This window comes from Vulpes vulpes, chromosome 4, assembly GCF_048418805.1.
Source record: "Vulpes vulpes isolate BD-2025 chromosome 4, VulVul3, whole genome shotgun sequence".
Taxonomy (NCBI): Eukaryota; Metazoa; Chordata; class Mammalia; order Carnivora; family Canidae; genus Vulpes; species Vulpes vulpes.
The window spans coordinates 127,196,485-127,224,365 of NC_132783.1; the positions used below are offsets into that span (position 1 = coordinate 127,196,485).

The 27,881-nt window shown below is 41.6% G+C and overlaps 1 protein-coding gene across 5 annotated transcripts; it reads right to left on the reverse strand.

The window, feature by feature from the left end:
* Positions 1 to 715: 715 nt before the first annotated feature.
* On the reverse strand, positions 716 to 27,076 carry CARD6 (caspase recruitment domain family member 6). 5 transcript variants are annotated; one of them, XM_026016704.2, is made up of 4 exons: positions 26,482 to 26,870; positions 24,532 to 25,179; positions 10,155 to 11,510; positions 716 to 870 (listed from the first exon to the last, which is right to left on the reverse strand). In XM_026016704.2, the coding sequence occupies exons 1-4, from the start codon at positions 26,762 to 26,764 to the stop codon at positions 848 to 850; spliced, it is 2,310 nt and encodes a 769-aa protein (XP_025872489.1). In that variant the 5' UTR covers positions 26,765 to 26,870; the 3' UTR covers positions 716 to 847. The 5 variants fall into 5 exon arrangements, with proteins under 5 accessions (XP_025872489.1, XP_025872488.1, XP_025872487.1 ...); XM_026016703.2 differs by lacking the exon at positions 716 to 870 and adding an exon at positions 25,934 to 26,220 and having other exon boundaries at positions 8,547 to 11,510; positions 26,482 to 27,039; XM_026016702.2 differs by lacking the exon at positions 716 to 870 and having other exon boundaries at positions 8,547 to 11,510; positions 26,482 to 27,076.
* Between the last annotated feature and the right edge of the window lie 805 nt (positions 27,077 to 27,881).

Below are 27,881 nucleotides of genomic sequence, written 5' to 3' on the forward strand. Positions count from 1 at the left end.
GACAGATGAGGAGGGAGGAGAGGAAGTACTGCCAGGAGAAGTCCTGGCTTTTTAGCTTTTTTGTGATGAGTGGGGTCCAGGATGGGGTACACCTTTGGGACGAGTTCTCTTTGCCCAGTTTGGGATTCCAATCAGGCAGGCACCATTTTAGAAATGTCAGGTCAACAATTGGGTGGAGTTTGTAGCACAGATCAGGCAATCAGAGTCATGTGGCTAACATTGACAGTCAGGAGACTGAGTGATGCCACCAAAGTAGTGAACACATAAAGAAGGAACCTCAGGATAGATGTTTAGAGTCTGAGCATCACAGGGCTCTTGGAAGGATTACATAGGATTTTTCTATGTAAAACCCTGTGTGAGGGGCGTCTGGGTGGCTCGGTCAGTTAAATTCGGCTCAGGTCAGGATCTTAGGGTGGAGAGATGGGGCCCTGAGTCTGGCTCCGTGCTCAGTGGGGAGTCTGCCTGAGATTCTCTCTCTCTCCCTCTGCCCCCCTCCTCAATAAATAAATAAATAAATAAATAAATAAATAAATAAATAAATAAATCTTTTTTAAAAAACCACAGTAGTGGGGCACCTGGGTGGCTCAGTGGTTGAGCATCTGCCTTCAGCTCAGGTTGTGATCCCAGGGTTCTGGGACCAAGTCCCACATGGTGCTCCTCCGGGGGAGTCTGCTTCTCCCTCTGCCTATGTCTCTGCCTCTCTTTGTGTGTCTTTCACAAATAAATAAAATCTTTTTTAAAAATTTAAGATTTTTTTAAAAATAAAAAACAAAAAATAAACCCCACAATACTGTGTGACACGTAGCGAGTGTTCAATAGCTGTTGGTCCTCTTTGTCCCATTCATTTTTAGCAGACGACCTCTTCTCTTCCTAGAGGAGAATAGAAAAGAAAAGCCATGAGGAGGCAGCAGCTGCCCTGCCCTCAAATCTGCTTGTAAGTCTATCGTAATTCTTCCCAGAGTCATAAGATGACAAATTCCCTTTCCTCTTCAAAGTTCACTTTTTCCAACAGGCTGTCAGCTCTATCCCTCCCACCACTTCTTGGGACCTTGCCCTACCAATTATGACATTCTGTGTTACACTTTCTATTTTTTCCCCTTTATAGCTTTTTCCTCTCAGTCTATAATAATGAGTTCACGCCACCATTAAAAAAAGAGAAAGTTTTCCTTATTGTTTTTAATGATTTTTCTACAGGAAGCGCTTCTCTTATTTTTATTGTGCATATGAAATACCAAGGATCTTGTTAAAATGCAGAGAAGGTTTCAGGAGGCAGAGAGAGGGTGCCGAGCTGAGATCCCCCTGAATGCTGCTGCTCGTGCCACTGGTGCACAGACCACACTTCCAGCAGCAAAGTCCTGGGGCAGTGGTGCTCAACCTTGACTGCGTACTGGAGCTACCTAAGGACCCTTATCTGGGTGCTGTGTCTCTGACGTGGGCTATGGGCCTGGCAGCAGACCAAAAAAAATCTCTCCAGATGATTCTAATTGCAACCAATATTGAGAAGTCCCACTTTCCAGAGGGTAGAATTACGAAGGACTTCATACAACATAGATTTTCCACAATGTTTGAATTTTTTCCAAATATTATGTAATCTTGGGCAGCCCGTGTGGCTCAGGGGTTTAGCGCCTGCCTTCAGCCCAGGGCCTGATCCTGGAGGCCCGGGATCGAGTCCCACGTCGGGCTCCCTGCGTGGAGCCTGCTTCTCCCTCTGCCTGTGTCTGTCCCTCTCTCTCTCTCTCTCTGTGTCTCTCATAAATAAATAAATAAAACATTTAAAAAATATATTATGTAATCTTGGATTTTTTTTTTTTTTTAAGAAAAAAGGGAAGATCGGTCAGAGGAAAAAGAGGAAAAGGAAAAGGAAGGATGGAAAAAGAGGAGGAGAGGAAGGGAGGAGGATGAAACGAAGAAAAGCCTTATCTTAAAAAAAAAAAAAGATTTTATTTGGGGTAGGAGTCGGTGTGTCCAAGAAGGCCTAGACATTAAAAAAAAAAAAAAAAAAAGAAAGAAAGAAAATAAAAAGACATTTGGAAAAAAGGAGAAACATTTTTCATAAAGAACTGCGCCGGTTCAAGTCCTTCAAGAAACATACGCTGATAGGGTTCGAGGGCGCAAGAGTCTATGAAGCAAAAGGGAGAACGGAGCTGGGGGCGGGGCGGGGGGGGGGCTCCGGTTGCCGGGGGCGGGGGGGGCGGCGGAGGTTCTGAAGTCTCCGCCAGGCGCGCGCAGAGCCCAGACGGCGGCGGCGGCTGGAGTCTCCACCCCCCGGGACCTCCCCCCCCGGGGACCCCCCCAGCTCTCGCGTCCCTGCGGTGCCGAGTCCCTGGCGGGGAGCAGCGGGGCGGGTTCTGCGGGCCGCGCAGCAGCAGCAGCAGCAGCAGCAGCAGCCGCCGAGGGCCCGGCTGCCCGGGGCCGACACCGGGGGGCGCTGACCCGGCTGCTGCCAAACGCGGCGGCGCACACTAAAGAGGCCGCTGAGAACCCTTGGCCGGTCTTCCTCTTAGTTTCAGAAACGTTCGTCTCATTCCTTATCTTAAAAGCACCAAAAGTAAGTCGGGGGACGCGGGGCTGGCTCAGTGGATGAGCCTTTGGCTTTGGCCCAGGTCGGCTCAGGGCCTAAGATCGAGTCCCGCGTGGTGCTCCCCCTCCTGCATGGAGCCTGCTTCTGCCTCTGCCTCGGCCTCTGTCTCTGTCTCTCAGTCTTTCTTTTTTTCTTTCTTTCTTTCTTTCTTTCTTTCTTTCTTTCTTCTTTCTTTTTAAAAAATTTTATGTATTTATTCATGATAGAGAGAGAGGCAGAGACACAGGCAGAGGGAGGAGCAGGCTCCACGCAGGGAGCCCAATGCGGGACTCGATCTCCTGACTCCAGGATCAGCCCTAGGCCAAAGGCAGGCGCTGAACCGCTGAGCCACCCAGGGATCCCCTCAGTCTGTGTCTTTCATGAATAAATAAATACAATCTAAAAAATAATAATAATAATTAGTACTTCGAATATCATCCCGTTGCAACGGGAACCTGGGTAGTGGGGACAGAATGCCAGGAGCCGGGATCCCTGGGTGGCGCAGCGGTTTGGCGCCTGCCTTTGGCCCAGGGCGCGATCCTGGAGACCCGGGATCGAATCCCACGTCGTCGGGCTCCCGGTGCATGGAGCCTGCTTCTCCCTCTGCCTGTGTCTCTGCCCCCACCCCCACCCCCACCCCCGTGACTATCATAAATAAATTTAAAAAGAAAAAAAAAAAAAGGATGCCAGGAGCTGCTTGAGGAAAGGCAGCAGTTAAAGGCAGGCAGGGGATCAGTGAGGTGCAAGGAGGAGGACTGGCTGGAGAAGAGCCAGGAGCAGTGTGCTGGAAGCCCTGGGCAGGGTGTATTTCAAGAGAGGACAACAGAGCCTGTCTTGAGCATTTTATCAAGTCAGGACCAATTTCCTTACCTTTTTTTTTTTTAAGTACTGATTTTTTTTTTTTGAAGTACTAATTAATGTACTTTTTTGTTAACAGTATTTGCTTCTCTCTTATCTGATCCCTTAATCCAATCCTATCTTGGGAAAGGGGACAGACATTAAAGGCTCACAGTATTCCAATCTCCCTTTGGGTTGTATTGCTCACCCTTGAGTCTTGAAGTGGAAGTGGGGAATTTACCAATGACTGGGGGGGTAGGGCTAAAGGCCCATCTGGAGGACACTTACAACATCTCAGTATCTTGATCTATTCTCCTTTCTCTCTGCTTTTGCCAACCCAGAGAAATTGATCTGGCCTGCGAGACCCAGAGACAGGGGAGTGTCAAATTAAGACCCAAGGCAAAAATCATCTGCATCAATCCCTAGCAAAGTCATTCTGCCATTAGTGAAAGAATAATATGATGTAAACCAGTGACATTGGGGAAAAGGAAGAAAGGGCTGAGGCTCAAGAGGGAAAAAAAAAAATCAAGTCTTAGCCATGGAGCAAAGAGAAAGAAGCACAGTTTGAAAAGTAAAAGGATGTGTTTTTAAATTTAATCAGCTACAAAACCTGCCAACAAAATGGGAAGTGTTAGATGTAGAAACCTATAGGTGGAAAAGAGCGGTCCTAATCTTAAATGGCTAAAACTTTTTACCTCATTATCACCTCATTACACCAGCTTTTTAGGGCACAATTTTCCAGCAGGAGATGAATAATGACTTTAATGAGAATGATAATGCAAGGAAATTATCCCAGACTGAATTCCTGGTCCACATGAAAATGTCTTTCTCTGAGCACAAATAAACAGGTTTGCAGCCCAGGCGGGATCTGGGTTTTCAAAATGTGGCCCCAGGATCTTCAGGATCTTCAGTGTCAGTGGGCATCCTGACATTTAAAAAAAAGCCATTCCTTAGGCTTACCCTAGACTTTATCAATCTCTAAGGGAAAATTTAATAATATGCTATCTTAAAAACCACCTCTGGTGATTTTTTAGGCATGCTCAAATTATATAATCACTGTTTCAGAATTTAAGGAAACTCACCAAGAGGGTGTATAGAATGTTGACACCTTGGATTAGGGAACAGTCTAGTTTATATTTCTATTATAGAATGATGGAAAACATTTCGGCCCTTGTGCATAATATAGACTCAGGGGCAGGCAATACCCAGATCACAGTAGCAACATTTTATTTATATAAAAAGAAAAGAATATATAATCTAAAAATCTTCACTGCAAAATCACTCAAAATCCTCCTTTCAATTCAGGCAATTATTACCCCTTTCCATCACTAAAATAATTTATATCTTATAATAACTGAGAAAAAATTATGATTGAGGTAGTAGGAATGAATGCATTTTAGGATTGAATCTGGTGACTCTATCTTCCTCCTCTGGGCTTCTCTCTGATATTGATATTCTATGATATTTTGGCAAAATGCTGCTTTTCTCCTTCTTCCTGGATGCATGGCCACTCAGCTGGTGACTACCTTTCCCAGCCTCATTTACACCTACACGTGGCCATATGACCAAGTTTGAGCCAATGGGGTGTGATTGAAAGATGCACGCAATTTCCAACTCATCTCTAACCTAAGTCAGGTTGGTCTCTTTGGAATTTGGCTTTCCTCACGTTCTGTAGATTGCATCAAGGAAATGAGAGAGTGGCTTCAATCGTGAAGAAAAGGACAATGTCCAAAGAGATGAAATAACAAAATGGAAGGAACTTAGCTCATGATTAACCCTGAAAAGAGATGCTCCACCAGCTTAGACAGGGTGAATTGTTACAGGAAGGAAAAATTAGCTCGTATATTATTTAAGCCACTAGATTTTTGTCTGCCCTTTGCTATAGTATCTCAGCCTTTATCCTAACAAGCCCTGAAAACTACTCTTAACCAAATTACCACTTAGAGCCACCCATTAAATCAGATTTCTGAATCCATGGCGGTCAGTGTCATGTTTATCCTCCCCAATAGACACTTCGCTTACATGGACCCTATATAGCAAATAAAAAGAAACCTATACCTTAGTCACAAAGGGGACTATAAAAAATTCTAAGACGTAAGGAAAAGCAGAAGGTCACCATGCATGTGGGTAAAACCTAGTTTTTTGGGGCTAGTACAATTTGTGAGGCAGCTTTGCCCCTAATGCCAGTCTCTGTATCACATTGGACTATACTCCTTTTAAGCATCTCAACAAAGAACATGCATTTTCCAATGTTGAAAAAAAAAAAAGTAATCTTTATTTGGAGTCTTGTATAAAATAAAAATTGATTTAAGGTGTTTAAGAAAGGACTTTCAGGTGTTGAAAAAGGTTAAGTCGTTGGGTAGACTCTTCAATCTACCAAAAAAAAAAAGTCAGGTTCAAATTGAATGCTCTCAGTTTGGTAAATAATACGCATAAAATAAATGGTTCTGAGTTTTAGCATGTGTGACTTAAAACAATCAAACTTGTGCATTACATAAAGATGCCCTTAAACTATATTTTATGTCTTAAATTCACACTTTCTTAAGACATCTGGAAAACCAATATTTCATACTGTTTATATTACCTGCCCCAACACTGTATTTGATTTTGCCACATTCAACCCTGATTGATACCTGTAAATATATATATTTTTTATTATTTTTTTAAAATTTTATTTATTTATTCATGAGAGACAGAGAGAGAGAGACAGGCAGAGGGAGAAGCAGGCCCCATGCAGGGAGCCTAACAAGGGACTCAATCCTGGGGCTCTAGGATCACACCCTGGGCTGAAGGCAGCGCTAAGCTGCTGAGTCACCCAGGCTGCCCCTGTAAATGTATTTACATAGAAAAAATATATGAAAATGTTATTAGTGAGTTAGAGGACTACATGACCAATTATTCTGAGTTATGAGATCACAGACTATTTTTATTTTATTTTCTTGTTTGCCTACTTCTGCATTTTTGAAACTATAGATGAGCTTATAGTTTTATTTTTTTAAATTTTTTTTATTATTTATTTATGATAGTCATACAGAGAGAGAGAGAGAGAGGCAGAGACATAGGCAGAGGGAGAAGCAGGCTCCATGCACCGGGAGCCTGACGTGGGATTCGATCCTGGGTCTCCAGGATCGCGCCCTGGGCCAAAGGCAGGCGCCAAACCGCTGCGCCACCCAGGGATCCCGAGCTTATAGTTTTATAATAAAGAGGAAATATATTTATAGGATCTCATGATCATAGCAGGATTTCTCATTCTCTTTCCATGTCTTCTCAGTTCCTACTGAAGAAATAAATGCAAAAGAAGGCAGAAAGGTGAAAAAAGGAAGAATGAGATGGAAAGGGAGGAATCTGCTAAGCAGCACCTGTTTGCCCCTCCAGAGTCACTTTCTACCCTGCTTTGAACCCTAAGACTGGCCAACACAAACTGCCTAGGTGGACTCCTTGTTCTCTGGTTTCTGGTTGGCTTTGGCCAAGGGGATGCACTGGGGATCCAAGTTGTGGAGTACATACTCTCTTGGGCAGCTCCCTGCAGGTCACTGCAGCCTGTTGTCCCCCTCAACCAACCAGCCCCAAGATCCTTCCCACACAGCTCTTCTGACTAGGGAAAGCACTACCCCCTCTCTCCCTTTGGATCTTAGGGTGGGCAATGTGCCTTACTTTTACTAGATCCATGGCACTGCATTCTCTTTTGCGCTGTTTTTACATCTTGCCCAGCCCTTTATAAATAGTTCCTTTATGAAACTCTCCTCGAGGTGTCCAAATTGAATGTACCATATGGGTATTGTTGAGACCCAGACTGATACAGAATCTGTTGGTGACAATTCTCCAGGAACTAATCTTGAAGAAGGATTCAGTAAAATGTTTTTTAAATAAGTATTGCTCATTTCAAAAGTTTAAACAATAAGATTATTTTCACTGAGGAACTCCACTTTTACACCAAAGATTCTGTAGTTATGAACACTAGTTATGCTTTTTCTCTTGAAAAGATAAAGACAGGGGATCCCTGGGTGGCTCAGCGGTCCCTGGGACCTGCCTTTGGTCCAGGGTGCGGTCCTGGAGTCCCGGGATCGAGTCCCACGTCGGGCTCCTGCATGGAGCCTGCTTCTCCCTCCTCCTGTGTCTCTGCCTCTCTCTCTCTCTCTCTCTCTCTCTCTCTCTATGTCTATCATAAATAAATAAATAAATCTCTAAGAAAAAGGGGGGGGGGCAGCCCCGGTGGCGCAGTGGTTTAGCGCCACCTGCAGCCCGGGGTGTGATCCTGGAGACCTGGGATCGAGTCCCATGTCGGGCTCCCTGCATGGAGTCTGCTTCTCCCTCTGCCTGTGTCTCTGCCTCTCTCTCTCTCTCTCTGAATAAATAAATCTTAAAAAAAAAAAAAAAAAAAAAGTTTAATAAAAAAAGGGAAAAAAAAAGAAAGAAAGAAAAGATAAAGACAAAAGCCTACATGCATAGTCCTTTCTTTCTTCATCCTTACAGTAACTTTAAAGATTTAACACCCTCTAAATACTCAATAGTTTCTTGTTTAAAACATGCATAAGTGAAGGATGCCTATTGTAGTATGAGAATGTTTTCAGAAATTCGTTATTCCTTTTCAAAGATCGTTTTTCATCTATTTATCAATATGATATTTTTCCCTTGGCATCCTTGAAAAAGAAAAAAAAATTAACCCAATGAAGACAATGTGGGGCCATTTTAGTACTTAAAACTAGTATTAATTTTATAAGAGTTATGAGTTCAAAAACCAGAGGTCTTAATCCAACTTACGAATCTTATTATTTAATTTCTAAATCTAGTGAATTTTAATATCAATCTTTGAAGTGGTCTTTTATTAATATTTGGTATCTTTTACAAACTTAATTAAACTTAAATATTCTAAGTTTAATATATTCCTTTTACTTATGCTTGTAACTGGCAGAACTTAGCCAAATGTTTAGGATAGTAATGAATCCAATAAAGTAAAATTGTAAATTTTGTGAATTTTAAGTTCTTTTAAACATTGCAATGCTTTCTACAAGCTTTGTAACTCTAAAATTAAAAATTCAATTATACATTTTAACTTGAAATCATGAGGATAGCAGATTTTTTAATAAGCCAAATTATCTTAACTATTACAAATAATTTATATATAAAACATTCACAGATCATACCCAAGTTAGTGCAAAATCATTTATTTCATTGGTTTTTAGCTCATTATTTCTGCATGTAAAGGCCAAATGAGTTACATTATCCAAGCAAATTGGAGCTGTCATCAGAAGTAAAAATGATTTAAACATCCCAAACAAACAAGATTATCTGCTTGGTGGCTGATACTGAACCAAAAAGTTTTGACCAAGATACCTCTGGAGTAGCCAACATCTAGTTTTTCTTGCAACACTGAAGATGCGTGAGCCTTATTTTATGGAGTAATCTCAACAGCCCCATTCCTTGAATTCAGGTTATATACTACCTAGTACTCAAGGTTGGATTCAGTTAATTTATTTACTGTTTGATTTTATTCTCAATTCTTTTCATATTTTTCCTTTTGGTGAACACAATTCTTACAGATATTTTAATGATACCAGTTAGGCTGTGCATATCTTTTTTTTTTTTTTTCTGTGTCATGCTAATGATGATAATCTCTTATCATCACTGCCTTTCTTCTTTAGGTTAATGTATGATAGCAATGGCCGGGGTGAAGGATTTGTCTCATAGTTCTCTAGAAACAACTATGAAAACTAACGTTTTCCTGCCCTTGGATTATATGTCTTAGCCTGTGAAGGACTGGTCCTACATGACTTGGGTTGAGTTGGTCTGGGCTGAGAAGGTTTAGACTGCGAGGGCTTGGGTGGGCATGGTTTGGGCTGAGTGGGTCTGGGCTGAGAGGGTTTAGCTTGTGAAGGTTGGGGCTGAGTGGGTTTGGGTTGGGAGGGCTTTGGCTGAGTGGGTCTGGGTTGAGAGGGTTTAGCTTGTGAGGGCTGGGGCTGAGTGGGTTTTGTTTGAGTGGGTTTGGGTTGGAAGGGGTGGGGCTGAGTGGGTCTGGGCTGAGAGGGTTTAGCTTGGGAAGGCCGGTACTGAGTGGGTTTTGCTTGAGTGGGTTTGGGTTGAGAGGGTATAGATTGGGATTGCTTGACTTGGGATGGCTTGGGCTGGTTGGATGGGAACTGAGAGCTGGGTAAACATTTGCTATTGGACTTGGGATAGGATCCCATTTGGAAAGCTGGATTTGAAGGTCCATCCTGTGTCTTCAGTTTGGCTCCTTGCTGAGAAGCAGATCTTAAAGGCTTTTGTATGACTCCTGCTGGTTGAGAGGCCTGAGGGTAAAGACCTTCATTTTGGGATGTTGTTTTCATAAGTTTCCCAGTTGCCCTAGTTGGTTGTGTCCTCTGGACATAGGCATGCTTAAGCTGTGGCTTCCCAACTGGTCCCACTAGTTGTAAACCCAGGGAATGGAAGTGCCCTACATGGGAGACCACTGCCCCAGATTCAAGAGCTCCCATTGTCTGTGGTCTCTTAGGCCAGGCCTGTACATGCTGAAACATAGGTCTTAGTGGTCTCCCAAATGTATTCATGTGATGTCTCCAAGCCGTTCTTGAAAATTTCATAAATCTTTCGGGTGAATAAAACCTCTGGGGTTGGAAGTACTGAAATCTAAAACTTTCACCTCGACCACGGTCCCTCATTTTCTGAAAGGGCCAGGGACGGAACCACTTAGACCTCTGCTCTGACCCAAAGTGGAAGCCCATAACCCAGGGAGCTTTCAAAGGAACATGGTTAAAGTTACCTCCAATTCTGGTTGGTAAAGGACAGGAATTTTCCAGATGAGGCAAGAATACTGGGGTATGGTGGAAATTCTGAAGATTCCAGCTAGCCCCAGGCTCTCTTACAGGCATCTCAGTTGGAGCTTCAGGTGAGCTTTCTGGTTGACTGTGTCTTTGTTGTCTCTCATCTCTAGCTGTTCTAGCCAAGTTTTCACTAGGGCAACTATGAATTACCTGAACATTCTCAAAGTCTTGGTCTACCTGGATTCCCAGTTCCCTGGCCAGGGAGCCCATGTCCTCCATGGACACATATCTGAGTGAAGATGACATCACTTCTTGTAGAGCAGTTTGAAGATGCTCCATATTCTTTCCTCTCTCTCCAGCTTCCTCCCCCTCCCAAAAGAGTAGCTGTGATGGCTTCAAATTTAGAACCCTCTGGAAAAGCTGAACCTCTTCACTCTCCTGGGCTTGGGGACTGAGAACAAAGTAGAATCTTTCAGTGGCAGCTTCTCCTAAAAACATTAGCAGGTCCCATTCCTTCTCACCTAGGTAGTCAGTGAAAAAAAACACAGCTGAGGAAACTTCCACCAAAAAACCAAACTGTGTCCAAAAACTTTCTAGGTCTCCACGAAGATTGGCCAGAGCAACAGGCTTTTGGAAAAAACTGAGGTCTTTCTTTGGACCATTGCTATCCGGAAAATGCCACATTATCTCAACCAGGCCATCAGAGATTTGTCGGGGAAGCACTGGGACAGTAAAATCCTGATGGAAAAAGATTTTGTGTGATTTCAGTTGGGCAGGATCAAGCAGTCTGTTGAGGATTCTGGACTTGGAGAAGTTACAGTATCCTAGGCGCACAAAGGAGAGGACAGGCATCTTCAGAAACTTTTCTGTGTCCCCTGTAGGCCCTCCTGAAGACTGTGTTGACCACTTTTTCACAATGTCCTTCATGGCTCCTAGCATTAAGATGCTTTTGTTGTTTTCTGCATCTGGCAGGAGCAGGGGAAGAGCAAACTGGCACTGGTACATGTTTGACATGACTTCACGCTGCAAAGAGCTGTCTGAGCAGAGCATAGAGGCACAAAGAACATCCAATGGATTAATGGTTTGATTGTCTCTAACTTCCAAATTCTCTATTCCAGCCAGCAATTCCTCTTTGCCATCCTCACCCGGAACCTTGTGTCTGAGGATTGCATCTCTGGCTGTCACATCCAGAGCTTGAACTTTCATCAGGAAATTCCAGGCTAAGTCCCCTGGAGTCTCAGGTGTCCACATACATCCTCGATCTAAGGAGAATTGTTTAACAACATCTGGCAAAAGCTTTCTGGTCCTGTCCATGTTCAAACATGACAGGACATCTTTAAACACTTTTTTTCTTTCTGTAGGGAAAAAGATACCCGGTGAATGTTACATTCAGAGACTAAGCTTCTTTCACAGACTTTTAAAATTAAGTAAATAAATAATTAACATTTTCATCGTAAAAAGATGGAACAACACAAATAAAGTGAAAGTTCCCTTTTGCCACTCTGCCAATTCCACTTTCCTTCTGACAGATTTCAGTATGTTACATATGTTTGCTTCCCATCCTTATGACATGCAAGGATATAAGTATGCATGCATATAGAGAAATATATCGTTTGGTTTTGTGGATGCTATTTTATTTTTACATAAATTATATTATACTAAACAAATGATTCTTAAACTTCTTTCACTTAATGGTACTTTGCAAATTCTTCTAAATCAGTTTATATACAGACTGACTGAATTCATTTTAGCTAATCCATCATATTTCATGATTCAGATGGACCATTACTTATTTAACCATTGTCTACGGATGATCATTTAGGTTTTCCAATTTTTTGATCAATGTTTATATACAGCAATGAAAAACGTTGTTAGTGATTCATGATATACATGTATGAGGAATTTTCTAGGTTTATACTGAATTATTTTTTAAATACATCTCTTGCTAAAGTTTGGAGAAATGTAAGATTTTATTTCCATTAAACTTTTCTCAAAATTTATGTGTTGTACCTAATTTCTCCCGATCTCCTATTTTCTAATATTACCCGCCACACCCCAACCACTTCTTGAGAATACAGATACAGTGCTTGGTAGAGAAGGAAGACCAGAGAGCATTTTCTATTCCTGGTAGATGGCGAACTAGCATAAGATTCTTGGGTCCCCTATAAAAGTAACCTGGAAGAAGGCTGCCTGAATGGCTCAGTTGGTTAAGTATCTGACTCTTGATTTTGGCTCAGGTTGTGATCTCAGAATTGTGGGATTGAGTCCTGCATTGGGATCTGGGCTCAGTGGAGGGTCTGCTTGAGATTCTCTCTCTCACTCTGTTCCTCCTCCAGTGCTCTCTCTCTAAAATATATATATATATTTTTTTTAATTGGCTGGAAGAAACAACAGAAGTGAGCAAAAAGTATAGATTTTAAGAATTAACAAAGGTAAAAAAAAAAAAGAATTAACAAAGGTAACTCAACAAAATCCTTGGGTGGTCTAAAAGTTGCTTGGTTGGAATATGTTTTAGGGAGGAGGGGCAAGATGGCAGAAGAGTAGGGTCCCCAAATCACCTGTCCCCAACAAATTACCTAGACAACCTTCAAATCATCCTGAAAATCTACGAATTCGGCCTGAGATTTAAAGAGAGACCATCTGGAATGCTACAGTGAGAAGAGTTCGCGCTTCTATCAAGGTAGGAAGACGGGGAAAAAGAAATAAAGACACAAAAGGCCTCCAAAGGGGTGGGGCCCCGCGAGGAGCCGGGCTGAGGCCGGGGCGAGTGTCCCCAGGACAGGAGAGCCCCGTCCCGGAGGAGCAGGAGCTGCACCAACCTTCCCCGCGGAAAGGGGCCCGCAGGGAGTTAGAGCAGGACCCAGGAGGGCGGGGATGCCCTCGGGCTCCCTGGGACACTAACAGGCACCTGCGCCCCGGGAGATGCGCCGAGCTCCCTAAGGGCTGCAGCGCGCACGGCGGGACCCGGAGCAGCTCGGAGGGGCTCGGGCGGCGGCTCCGCGGAGGGGGCTGCGCGGCTCCGGGAGCAGCTCGGCGGCGGCGGCTCGGGCGGAGGAAGAAGCTCCGCGCGGAGGGGGCGGCGCAGCTCCGGGAACAGCTCGGAGGGGCTCGGGCGGCGGCTCCGCGGAGGGGGCTGCGGGGCGGGAGCGCGAATCCGACAGCGCAGGCCCCGGAGCACAGGGCGCCGGGACACAGCCCAGGATCCGGCCTCCCCCGGGACAGGCAGAGGCCGGGAGGGCCCAGGACAGCAAGGACGCTCCTGCCTGGAACTGAGCAGATCAGCGGCCCCGCCCCGGAGCCTCCAGGCCCTGCAGACGGAGAGCCCCGGAGCTACTGCGGGAGCTGACTCCAGGGTCCCAGAGCTGCCCCCGCCACTGTGGCTTCCTCCCGGGGCCTCACGGGGTGAACAACCCCCACTGAGCCCTGCACCAGGCAGGGGCTGAGCAGCTCCCCCAAGTGCTAACACCTGAGAATCAGCACAGCAGGCCCCTCCCCCAGAAGACCAGCTGGACAGACCAGTTCCAAGGAAGGCAAGGGACTTAAAGTATACAGAATCGGAAGATTCTCCCCCGTGTTTTTTTGTTTTTTTTTGTTTTTGTTTTTGTTTTTGTTTTGTTTTGTGCTTTTTTTTCTTTCTTTCTATTTGATTTCTGATTGCTTCCCCCACCCCCCCTTTTTTTTCACCTTTTTCTTTTTCTTTCTCTTTTTCTTCTCTTTTTTCCCTTTTTTCTTCTTTCTCTTTTTTCTTTTTCTCTTTTCTTTCCTTCTCTCTCTCTCTTTTTCTCCTTTTCCCAATACAACTTGTTTTTGGCCACTCTGCACTGAGCAAAATGACTAGAAGGAAAACCTCACCTCAAAAGAAAGAATCAGAAACAGTCCTCTCTCCCACAGAGTTACAAAATCTGGATTACAATTCAATGGCAGAAAGCCAATTCAGAAGCACTATTATACAGCTACTGGTGGCTCTAGAAAAAAAGCATAAAGGACTCAGACTTCATGACTGCAGAATTTAGATCCAATCAGGCAGAAATTAAAAATCAATTAAATGAGATGCAATCCAAGCTAGAAGTCCTAACGACGTGGCTTAACGAGGTGGAAGAACAAATGAGTGACATAGAAGACAAGTTGATGGCAAAGAGGGAAACTGAGGAAAAAAGAGACAGACAATTAAGAGACCATGAAGACAGATTAAGGGAAATAAACGACAGCCTGAGGAAGAAAAACTACATTTAATTGGGGTTCCCGAGGGCGCCGAAAGAGACAGAGGGCCAGAATATGTTTTTGAACAAATCCCAGCTGAAAACTTTTCGAATCTGGGAAGGGAAAGAGGCATTCAGATCCAGGAAATAGAGAGATCCCCCCTAAAATCAATAAAAACCGTTCAACACCTTGACATTTAATAGTGAAGCTTGCAAATTCCAAAGATAAGGAGAAGATCCTTAAAGCAGCAAGAGAAAAAAAGTCCCTGTCCTTTATGGGGAGGAATATTAGGGTAACAGCAGACCTCTCCACAGAGACCTGGCAGGCCAGAAAGGGCTGGCAGGATATATTCAGGGTCCTAAATGAGAAGAACATGCAACCAAGAATACTTTATCCAGCAAGGCTCTCATTCAAAATGGAAGGAGAGATAAAGAGCTTCCAAGACAGGCAGGAACTGAAAGAATATGTGACCTCCAAACCAGCTCTGCAAGAAATTTTAAGGGGGACTCTTAAAATTCCCCTTTAAGAAGAAGTTCAGTGGAACAATCCACAAAAACAAGGACTGAATAGATATCATGATGACACTAAACTCATATCTGTCAATAGTAACTCTGAACGTGAACGGGCTTAATGACCCCATCAAAAGGCGCAGGGTTTCAGACTGGATAAAAAAGCAGGACCCATCTATTTACTGTCTACAAGAGACTCATTCTAGACAGAAGGACACCTACAACCTGAAAATAAAAGGTTGGAGAACCATTTACCATTCAAATGGTCCTCAAAAGAAAGCAGGGGTTGCCATCCTCATATCAGATAAATTAAAATTTACCCCGAAGACTATAGTGAGAGATGAAGAGGGACACTATCTCATACTCAAAGGATCTATCCAACAAGAGGACTTAACAATCCTCAATATATATGCCCCAAATGTGGGAACTGCCAAATATTTAAACCAATTAATAACCAAACTGAAGAAATACTTAGATACTAATACACTTATACTTGGTGACTTCAATCTAGCTCTTTCTACCCTCGATAGGTCTTCTAAGCACAACATCTCCAAAGAAACGAGAGCTTTATTTTTTTTTTTTTTTTTTTTTTTTTAATGTATGATAGTCACAGAGAGAGAGAGAGAGAGAGGCAGAGACACAGGCAGAGGGAGAAGCAGGCTCCATGCACCGGGAGCCCGATGTGGGACTCGATCCCGGGTCTCCAGGATCGCGCCCTGGGCCAAAGGCAGGCGCTAAACCGCTGCGCCACCCAGGGATCCCCGAAACGAGAGCTTTAAATGATACACTGGACCAGATGGATTTCACAGATATCTACAGAACTTTACATCCAAACTCAACTGAATACACATTCTTCTCAAGTGCACATGGAACTTTCTCCAGAATAGACCACATACTGGGTCACAAATCGGGTCTGAACCGATACCAAAAGATCAGGATAGTCCCCTATATATTCTCAGACCATAATGCCTTGAAATTAGAACTAACCACAACAAGAAGTTTGGAAGGACCACAAACACGTGGAGGTTAAGGACCATCCTGCTAAAAGATGAAAAGGTCAACCAGGAAATTAAGAAGGAATTAAAAAGATTCGTGGAAACTAATGAGTATGAAGATACAACTGTTCAAAATCCTTGGGATGCAGCAAAAGCAGTCCTGAGGGGGAAATACATCGCAATACAAGCATCCATTCAAAAACTGGAAAGAACTCAAATACAAAAAGCTCACCTTACACATAAAGGAGCTAGAGAAAAAGCAGCAAATGGACCCCACGCCCAGCAGAAGAAGAGAGTTAATTAAAATTCGAGCAGAACTAAATGAAATCGAGACCAAAAGAACTGTGGAACAGATCAACAGAACCAGGAGTTGGTTCTTTGAAAGAATTAATAATATAGATAAACCATTAGCCAACCTTATTAAAAAGAAGAGAGAGAAGACTCAAATTAATAAAATCATGAATGAGAAAGGAGAGATCACTACCAACACCAAGGAAATACAAACGATTTTAAAAATATATTATGAACAGCTCTACGCCAATAAATAAGGCAATCTAGAAGAAATGGACGCATTCCTGGAAAGCCACAAACTACCAAAACTGGAGCAGGAAGAAATAGAAAACCTGAACAGGCCAATAACCAGGGAGGAAATTGAAGCAGCCATCAAAAACCTCCCAAGACACAAGAGTCCAGGGCCAGATGGCTTCCCAGGGGAATTCTATCAAACGTTTAAAGAAGAAACCATACCTATTCTACTAAAGCTGTTTGGAAAGATAGAAAGAGATGGAGTACTTCCAAATTTGTTCTATGAGGCCAGCATCACCTTAATTCCGAAACCAGACAAAGACCCCACCAAAAAGGAGAATTACAGACCAATATCCCTGATGAACATGGATGCAAAAATTCTCAACAAGATACTAGCCAATAAGATCCAACAACACATTAAGAAAATTATTCACCATGACCAAGTAGGATTTATCCCTGGGACACAAGGCTGGTTCAACACTCGTAAAACAATCAATGTAATTCATCATATCAGCAAGAGAAAAACCAAGAACCATATGATCCTCTCATTAGATGCAGAGAAAGCATTTGACAAAATACAGCATCCATTCCTGATCAAAACCCTTCAGAGTGTTGGGATAGAGGGAACTTTCCTCAACATCTTAAAAGCCATCTACGAAAAGCCCACAGCAAACATCATTCTCAATGGGGAAGCACTGGGAGCCTTTCCCCTAAGATCAGGAACAAGACAGGGATGTCCACTCTCACCACTGCTATTCAACATAGTACTGGAAGTCCTCACCTCAGCAATCAGACAACAAAAAGACATTAAAAGCATTCAAATTGGCAAAGAAGAAGTCAAACTCTCCCTCTTCGCCGATGACATGATACTCTACATAGAAAACCCAAAAGCCGGGGATCCCTGGGTGGCGCAGTGGTTTGGCACCTGCCTTTGGCCCAGGGCGTGAACCTAGAGACCCGGGATCAAATCCCACGTCGGGCTCCCGGTGCATGGAGCCTGCTTCTCCCTCTGCCTGTGTCTCTGCCTCTCTCTCTCTGTGTGACTATCATAAATAAATTAAAAAATTAAAAAAAAAAAACCCAAAAGCCTCCACCCCAAGATTGCTAGAACTCATACAGCAATTTGGTAGCGTGGCAGGATACAAAATCAATGCCCAGAAATCAATGGCATTTCTATACACTAACAATGAGACTGAAGAAAGAGAAATTAAGGAGTCAATCCCATTTACAATTGCACCCAAAAGCATAAGATACCTAGGAAAAACCTAACCAAAGAGGTAAAGGATCTATACCCTAAAAACTATAGAACACTTCTGAAAGAAATTGAGGAAGACACAAAGAGATGGAAAAATATTCCATGCTCATGGATTGGCAAAATTAATATTGTGAAAATGTCAATGTTACCCAGGGCAATTTACACGTTTAATGCAATCCCTATCAAAATACCATGGACTTTCTTCAGAGAGTTAGAACAAATTATTTTAAGATTTGTATGGAATCAGAAAAGACCCCGAATAGCCAGGGGAATTTTAAAAAAGAAAACCATAGCTGGGGGCATCACAATGCCAGATTTCAGGTTGTACTACAAAGCTGTGGTCATCAAGACAGTGTGGTACTGGCACAAAAACAGACACATAGATCAATGGAAAAGAATAGAGAATCCAGAAGTGGACCCTGAACTTTATGGTCAACTAATATTCAATAAAGGAGGAAAGACTATCCATTGGAAGAACGACAGTTTCTTCAATAAATGGTGTTGGGAAAATTGGACATCCACATGCAGAAGAATGAAACTGAACCACTGTCTCTCACCATACACAAAGATAAACTCAAAATGGATGAGAGATCTAAATGTGAGACAAGATTCCATCAAAATCCTAGAGGAGAACACAGGCAACACCCTTTTTGAACTTGGCCACAGTAACTTCTTGCAAGATACATCCACAAAGGCAAAAGAAACAAAAGCAAAAATGAACTATTGGGACTTCATCAAGATAAGAAGCTTTTGCACAGCAAAGGATACAGTCAACAAAACTAAAAGACAACCTACAGAATGGGAGAAGATATTTGCAAATGACATATGAGATAAAAGGCTAGTTTCCAAAATCTATAAAGAACTTATTAAACTCAACACCAAAGAAACAAACAATCCAATCATGAAATGGGCAAAAGACATGAAGAGAGGGATCCCTGGGTGGCACAGCGGTTTGGCGCCTGCCGTTGGCCCAGGGCGCGATCCTGGAGATCTGGGATCGAATCCCACGTCGGGCTCCCGGTGCATGGAACCTGCTTCTCCCTCTGCCTATGTCTATGCCTCTCTCTCTCTCACTGTGTGCCTATCATAAATAAATAAAAAATTAAAAAAAAAAAAGACATGAAGAGAAATCTCACAGAGGAAGACATGGACATGACCAACATGCACATGAGAAAATGCTCTGCATCACTTGCCATCAGGGAAATACAAATCAAAACCACAATGAGAAACCACCTCACACCAGTGAGAATGGGGAAAATTAACAAGGCAGGAAACCACAAATGTTGGAGAGGATGTGGAGAAAAGGGAACCCTCTTACACTGTTGGTGGGAATGTGAACTGGTACAGCCACTCTGGAAAACTGTGTGGAGTTTCCTTAACGAGTTAAAAATAGACCTGCCCTACGACCCAGCAATTGCACTGTTGGGGATTTACCCCATAGATTCAGATGCAATGAAACGCCGGGACACCTGCACCCCGATGTTTCTAGCAGCAATGTCCACTATAGACAAACTGTGGAAGGAGCCTCGGTGTCCATCGAAAGATGAATGGATAAAGAAGATGTGGTTTATGTATACAATGGAATATTCCTCAGCCATTAGAAATGACAAATACCCACCATTTGCTTCAACGTGGATGGAACTGGAGGGTATTATGCTGAGTGAAGTAAGTCAATCGGAGAAGGACAAACAGTGTATGTTCTCATTCATTTGGGGAATATAAATAATAGTGAAATGGAATATAAAAGAAGGGAGAAGAAATGTGTGCGAAATATCAGGAAGGGAGACAGTACATAAAGACTCCTAACTCTGGGAAACGAACTAGGTGTGGCGGAAGGGGAGGAGGGCGGGGGCTGGGGGTGAATGGGTGACGGGCACTGAGGGGGACACTTGACGGGATGAGCACTGGGTGTTATTCTGTATGTTGGTAATTGAACACCAATAAAAATTAATTTATAAAAAAAAAAAAGGAATATGTTTTGGGGTAAGAAGATGAGGGGGTAGTTGAGGCTACCAAAAAGGGTCCAGAGGAGACAGTGAGAGGTTGAGGTCTGCTCTTGCCTATCACTTATTTTGTCTTTGGACAACAATCCTCTGTTTCTTCAGCACAAAAACCAATACCCACACAGTCCAAGCCAAGATGCCTAGTATTGTCAAGGTAATAACAGGGCTACTATGGAGCTCATTTGCGATACCACCAAGAAGCAACAAAGTAAGTTTTATACACAGCAACAATGATACAGTCAATAAGCACAGAGTTGGATAAAAGGGAAAAAAGTTAAAAAGCAATAATATCTAGAACGCAATACATTATTATAAATTTAAGACTCATGAAAATTGCCCAGCTAAGGCAAAAAGAAATGATCAGAGATTTTAGCTGCCACCCACTGAAAAGAAAATTTTGAATTTGAGTCCAGTTAGGTTAACTGGAAACTAAAATATATAAAAAAAAAATTAGGACTCTTTGGAGATATTTAACGATCTAGAGTCTCTACAACCCGTCATGATAACACAATAGTTAGGACACAATCCAAAGTTAACAAATATAGGAAGAAATAGAACATATAACCAATACTCTATCAATGGAGACTGACCCAGATATTGGATTTAGCATGTAAGAATTTTATTTTATTTTTTAAAGATTTATTTATTTTAGAGAGAAAGAGAGAGCACATATATGTGAGTGGTGGAGGGGCGGGGGGGGGGAGGGTGAGTAGAGGGAGAGAGAAAGAGAGAGAGAATCTCCAGTAGATTTCCCACTGAGCACAGAATCCAATGCAGGGCTCAATCTCATGACCCTGAGATCATCCCTGAGCTGAAATCAAGAGTTGGACATTCAATTGAGCCACCCTGGTGCCCCTAGCATGTAAGAATTTAAAGCCTTAACTACTCTTAAGAATGTAAAATAAAATAAGTTCATAATGAATGATTAAATAGAAATCTCCAAGATAAAGCAAAAAGTATTAACAAAATAGAAATTCTAGAACTAAAAATCACAATATCTAAATTTTTAAAAATCAGTAGAGGGACTTAACTGCAGATTGGAAATTACAGAAGGTAAGACTGTATACTTAAAGATTTAGCAATTGAAATGATTCAATCTGATGGATAGAGAGGGAAAATATTAAGTAAAAATGTATAAAGCCTTAGGAACCCACATAACAGTATCAAAAACTTTAACATACATGTACTTGTAGTCTCAGAGAGAAGGGAGCAAACAGAACAGAAAGAACTATTTGGATAAAAAGTGGCTGAAGATTTTACAAATTTGGTTTAAAATACAAGTTTTACAGATTCATAAAACTCTCCAAACCCTAAGGAAGATAAAACAAAGGAAATTATTTGTGAGTCAACTGCTAAAAAAATTTTAAGAAAAAAATCTTGAAATCAGCCAGAATAAAAATGACACTTACAGGGAACAATGATTTAAAACACAACAATAACAACAACAACAAAAAAAACTGCAGACTTAGCATCAGAAACAATGGAAGCCAAAACACAAAGGAATGGCATCTATAAAGTGCTGAAGACAGAAAAATGGCCAATCTATAATTCTATAGCTAGCAAAAATATCCTTCTGGAATGAAAGCAAAATAAAGACATTTTTTCAATAAACAAAACCCAAAAGAATTTCCCACCAGCAGATCTGCACTACAAGAAGTAATAAATAAAATTCTCAGGCTAACGGGAAACATCACATTAAAACTTGGACCCTCAGGAAGAGAGAAAGGGCACAGGAAGTGGTAAATCTATGGGTTCCTACCACTGGATGAACTCAACTATAAGGAGGAAGTGAAGGGAGTAGATTGATACAGTCCATATACAAGTTGACCTTATACAGTGCAGGGCACATAGAGCAACACCATAAGCCTTCCTGAGACACAGATTTGACACTGATTTTTTTTTGTCACGAAATTTAGCATAACAAAAAGCATGATGACTCTTCGCCTTTAAATCAGATGAATTTGGGGCGATCCTCAGGTGGCTAAGCAGTTTAGCACCTACCTTTGGCTCAGGGCATGATCCTGGAGTCCTGGGATCAAATCCCGCATCCGACTCCCTGCATGGAGCCTGCTTCTCCCCTGCCTGTGTCTCTGCCTCTGTCTCTGTCTCTCTCTCTCTGTCTCTCTCTCTCTCTCTCTCTCATGAATAAATAAATAAATAAAACCTTTAAAAAAATAAATCAGATGAGTTTGGATTTTTTTTCAGTCCCTAATTGTATAGACAAATAAATATTACAGAGGACAGCCACATGTCTCCAGTCAACTAGATTGGATTGGTTAGCTATTAGAATTACACAGTAAATCATAACTACATTATTATTGAAACCTTTCTTGACATGTTTTCCTAAAGGTGTTAGATTGATTGCAAAAAATAGCCCCAGTTAATGGTTTTCTGGATATGTTTTGGCTTTCTGAAATATTACTTTGTAAGAAGTGGTATCTATTATTCCCTAGCCCTTGAATTTGCACTGTCTTTGTGACATACTTTGACCAACAGAATGTGGCAGAAGTGATGGTGTTATGAGTTGAACTGTGGTTCTCCCCTTCCCTCCCACACACACAAAAAATTGTGTTGAAGTCCCCAGTATCTCAGAATGTGACCTTATGTGTCAATAAAATCTTTACAGAGGTCAAGTTAACATGAGGTCATTAGGTTGGGACCCCATCCTAATGATAGGCTTACAAAGAGGGGAAATTTGAAAACAAAGACATGCACAGAGGGAAAATGATTTGAAGACACATATTAAATGGTCATCTATAAGCCAGGAAATAATTGAGGCTACCAGCGAAGAAGGAGATAAGACTGGACCAACTCCTTTCCTAATGCCCGCAGAGAGGTTATGACCCTGCTAACGCCTTGGTTTCAGATCTCTGGCCTCCATAACTCTAAGACAATAAATTTCCCATTGTTCTAAACCACCCTTGGTGTACTTTGTGTACCTTGGTGTACCTTTGTAGTACTTTGGTGAGCCCTAGGAAACTAATATAGGTGGCATGATAGTTCTGAGCCTACACCTCCTCCTCTCTGTCTCTGTCTCTCTCTCCCTCTCTCTCATCTTCTCTCTCTTATACTTTTCTGTCCTCACCATAAGAATATGCCCCATCTAGTCTGAGAATAAGTCCAGACTAGTCTGCCAGGAGATGACAGACTAGCCTATAGCCAGCTGACCAGAGACGCATGAATAAACCCAGGAAAGACCATAAGAGCTGCCTAACCAACTACAGACACTCTGATTGTTTTGATATGCTTTGTTATGCAGCACTATTGCAATAAATAACTGATACAGAAAACAAGATCATATAAACTAAAGAGTAACATGCAAGAAACACATCATAATATTAGAATGTTACCTATGGAGGAATGGAGAATGAATAAAAATGTAATAAACAGACAAAAGAGGTTTTTGCAGAATAATGATGATACTATAATAATTAAGTCAACCCTATACAATATGTGAAATATGTAAATAAATAAAAATTAAGAATGAAGCCTAGAAATGACTATGGACTGGGAAGATACAGGGATGGGACAAGATTAGTGTTGTGAGTTAAGTTATGTACCCCTCAAATTCATATGTTGAAATCCTCACCCCAGTACCTCAGGATGTGACATTTGGAAATAGGATCATTGCAGATAAAATTAGTTAAGATGAGGTTATTAGGGGGGCACCTGGGTAGCTCAGTTGGTTAAAGGTCTGCCTTCAGCTCAGGTTATGATCCTGGGACCCTGGGATGGAGCCCCACATCAGGCTCTCTATTCAGCGGAGAGCCTGCTTCTGCTTCTCCCTCTCCCTTTGCCTGCTATGCCGTGCTAGTGCTCTCTCTATGTCAAATAAGGAAATAAAAATCTTTTAAAAAAAAGGATGAGGTCATTAGGGTGGGCCCCCATCCATTATGACTAATGTCCTATAAAAGGGAAAATTTAGACCTAGAGAAATGCATTCAGGGAGACCATGGTGTGAAGATGAAGGCAGATAAGAGCAATATTTTTAAGAAGCAAAGAATGCCAAAGATTTCCAGCAAACCACCAGAAACTAGGAACAGATTCTCCTTGACAGCCTTCACAAGTAATCAACCTTGTAGACACCTTGATGTCACCCTTCTAGCCTCCAAACTGAGATAACACATTTGTGTTGTTTGCTGGTGAAGCTCTCCACTTGCGGCACTTCACTCCAGCAGCCCTTGCAAACTAAAACAAAGTGTGATGAGGAGGACATTACTCTCTCCTACCTAGGACCAGATGATGAATCCCCAGTATGTGAACTGAATGGGAGAGAATAGTTACCTTTCCCTCCTCTACTCAGTACTTGGTGATATTTATTTTCATGGACAATACCTCTCCAAATGAAGCATTTGTTGGTTTTTGAATTTTCATTCAGAAATATTCCAATTAAAGATACTGATCTAATTTCCCTTACCAAGATGACAACTTATGACTAGATCGAGTAAAGTAACACTACTTTGGGCTCTTATCCATTCATCACAGGCTCCTCTCTGATTTTCACTTCAGTAGTTAGGCCTATAACCTCCATATCTCATTGGTCATAAAGGCACTAATAGGACAGAAGAGGCTCAATTTGAGCAATAGAAGATAACACCTAAAATTAGTGGGTAGCAACTTATACGTATCATGGAGGTGACTGTAGAAACCTATAAGCTGACAATCAGTATTTATTTTTGGGTATACTGTCCACCATTGTGTAGGTCCTGGGTATTCCTCTCTGTCAATACCTGCCTCTAAGGAACTCCCAGGTTTGGGAGGCATAAAGAATCTCTGAGTAACTGCTTTTCTGCTGACATCGGTGCCTTTTCTCACCCCTTCTCCCCATTATGACATGGAAACCTAAAAATAAGTTGTTGCCAACTAATTATCACACATCATTCCCATACCTTCAATCCTTTTCTCCTCCTCCTCCGCCTCCTCCCCCTCTTCCTCCAATAACATGCCAGTTGCTGAATCTTCATAGCTCTGCTCTTCATCTGAGAAGTGTGCGGTTTCTGAATATGCAGTATCCTCCTCGCCATCATAAACACTGTGCTCTGAGTCATTATAATCCTCTTCTTCCACAGTGGGATCTGCATCTTCAGAGTATCCAGCAGATTCTAGATATTCCTCTTTTCCTAAGTATAAAGAATCATCTGGCTCCTCGTATCTCTGTCCATCCTGTAAATAAGCAATAGTTGCTGGAATTTCATATTCAGGTTTGCTGGAAATTTCATATTCAGTGTTCTGTCCATCCTGTAAATAAGCAATAGTTGCTGGAATTTCATATTCAGTGTTCTCATATTCAGGCGATGTGACTTTGGGTGTGTTGTCTTCCTTTTCATTTTCCCTGGAGGCCCAAGCAATTCCTTTATGACTAGTCTTCTTGTCCCTGAAGGACTCAGAGGTTCCCATATCATGGTGTTCTTTCTCTGTAAAGGACACTGTGATCTCAGGACTCTCAGGCTGTTTCTCTCTAGAGGAAAAAGTGTTTTCTGAATTCTTGCTTGCACTTATAGATTGAGTACATTCTATATTCTCATGCTTTAAAAATTCTGAAAAGAACAAGAAAGTTGGGGGGGGAGTTCATTTTTCCAAATTAACAAATATTAATTTTATAATAACTTGAGTTTCCAAAACCTCAAAGCATCATCTCTCTTCTTTATTTCAAAACTGGAGGATGAGAATACCTAGCATCTCCCACATAAATAACAAGTCAACTGTCATTCTGTCACTGGAAAAAAATCAGATCACGTTTCTAACTTTCTCACGAGTTTGAGTTCTTCATAGCAAACTCAAAGAGTACATGAGTGAAACAGAAAATGTGAATTCAGGTGCCTGAGTGGCTGAGTCAGTTAAGTGTCTGCCTTCAACTCAGGTCATGATCCCAGGGTCCTGGGATCGAGTCCTGCAATGGGCTTCCTGCTCAGTGGGGAGTCTGCTTCTCCCTCTACCCCCACCGCCCCCTCGTGTTCTCTCTCTAATAAATAAATAAAATCTTAAAAAAAAATGTGTATCCTATGAATAGTGCTTACTTGTGGACTTACTATGACCCAAAACCAACTCAGATTTCCTAGGACCATTGCTAATGAAATCTAATCCTAATAATTTGTAATCAGGAAGCAAATAGCTCTAATTTGGAATAGCAAGTCCTAGAAATAATAATAACTATTTCTCTATGCATATGGGTCGTGTTCTACATTAGAGACCATTAACATTAATCTTTTTATCTGAGCCTCTACTTCTCTAATATCTCTTAAAATAATCTTCAGTATTTTTTATATTTTTAGAAAAAGGAGTTATACCCACCTTTAGTGGTAATCCACAGAATTGCTAAATAATCCCTTCTGGAGGAACTACTTCCTTATCTGACATGAATTATCTTTAAATGTTGAAGAATTAGCATTTTAATTGCTCCAAAAAAGTAAGTTTATGCTGGCATTCTTATCACAGAAAAAATGAAGTTACTGATCCACCATGTACGTGTGCTAAAAACCATTTTTCTGATATTTCCAAGATGGTTATACTAACTCCAAGATTGGGGTTGTTAAATATCCATGAATTTACTTCCTGAATAATAAGCAGTTATTATAGCACTAAAAAAAAAAAAAAAAAAAAACTGCAAGTTTTGGACACAGGTTCAACAAAAGATTATCAATCCCCTAAGCCAGTAAAATATATAGTTCCCTGTTTTTAAAATCCTGGACACTTTAACCCTTCATTAAATTTCAGTGAAAATTATCTCCAGGAGATAAACAAAGGAAAACAAAAGGCAATAATTTTCTTCTTTCAGGAAATCTGCCTTGTCCCTCTAACCCTCCCCATCCCCTCAAAAAAAGTACAGAAATCCAACTTACCATGCTGTAAGCCCCAAATGGTAGCTGACTCTGGAAAAGTACTAAGTAAACATTTGAGAAAATGCTGACAGCTCACCTCTCCCTTTTTCTGTACCAAAATTAACAACTTTCGACTTTTCTTCAGAGGATCTGTAATATTCTCCAGAGTCTCATACTCTTCCTCAGAAATCAGCCTCCGAGAGGTTAATGTATCTAAGACAGAATCGGAATCTTTTTGGAGGATTTCAAGTAACCTTTTTCGTTCCCTTTCTATGATCTCTGAAGGAGCACTCCCTGCAGCCATTGTTCTTGTGTCCTCTAGACCAGGAAGTGGATTATGCAATCATTCTAATAGTAAACAAATACAAGTTTTTCAAAAAAATAGCAAAGAGTAATTCTGTTTGGCAGAGATGAAAGATGCCTAGCATTGGAGGGAGTGGATACAAACAAGCCAAGATAGTGGGGGAATCTAGCCCTGAGCACCCCCAGCCTGGCTCTCTGTAGATTACCTAGCTATTCTATTGATGACCTGAGTCTGTCTCATCTTGATTAGCCTGAGTCAATTCCTCCCAGAATCTCTCTTGAACTTCAGTTTGGACAAGGTATTCTCTGCTCTGAGCTCTATTTGTGATAAGAATGTGAATTGATTAACTCTTTCTGGAGAGAAATCCGGCAATACACAGCAATAAACAAATAAATGCTGATAGATAATAACACAAATTTAAGTCATTCAACTCAGCAATTTCACTTCTAGGAAATTATCTTAAGGAAATGATCAGACAAATGCCCAAAGATATAATATGTGCAAGAATCTGCATGATAACATTGTTTATAATAGCAGATAATTTAAAATGACAAAGATTTCCATAAATTAGGGATTTGTGGAATAAACGTTGATACCTCAACAGAAAAGAACAATTTAAAAGGATGAAGCAGGGTGCCTGGCTGGCTCACTCAGTGATCTTGATCTCAGGGTCATGAGTTCAACCCCCACAGTGGGGGATAGAGTTTACTTAAAGAAAAATAAAAACATAAATAAAAGGATGAAGTAAGTATATATATTTTGACAACTACTAATATCCATGATATATTGCTATGAAAGACCAAAAGAGAAAAAAAAAAAAGAAAGACAAAAAGTGGGACGCCTGGTGGCTCAGCGGTTGAGCATCTGCCTTTGGCTGGGTGTGATCCCTGGGTCCTGGCATCCAGTCACGCTTCTGGCTCTCTGCATGGAGCCTGCTTCTCCCCCTGCCTGTGTCTCTGCCTCTCTCTTTCTGTGTCTTTCATGAATAAATAAATTAAAATCTTAAAAAAAAAAAACCCCAGAAAGTTACAGATCCCACTTTTGTTTAAAAAATTAAAATGTGTATCGTGTATATAGATATAAATGTATATATATATATAAATGTATATATAAGTAT

Coding starts and splice junctions, on each gene's coding strand:
- CARD6 (XM_026016702.2), bottom strand. CDS start 26,764: ATGGCTGCAGGGAGTGCTCCTTCAGAGATCATAGAAAGGGAACGAAAA. Junction 25,180..26,481: donor CATTTGGGGCTTACAGCATG/GTAAGTTGGATT, acceptor TGTTCTTTTCAG/AATTTTTAAAGCATGAGAAT. Junction 11,511..24,531: donor GGAGGAGAAAAGGATTGAAG/GTATGGGAATGA, acceptor TTTTCCCTACAG/AAAGAAAAAAAGTGTTTAAA.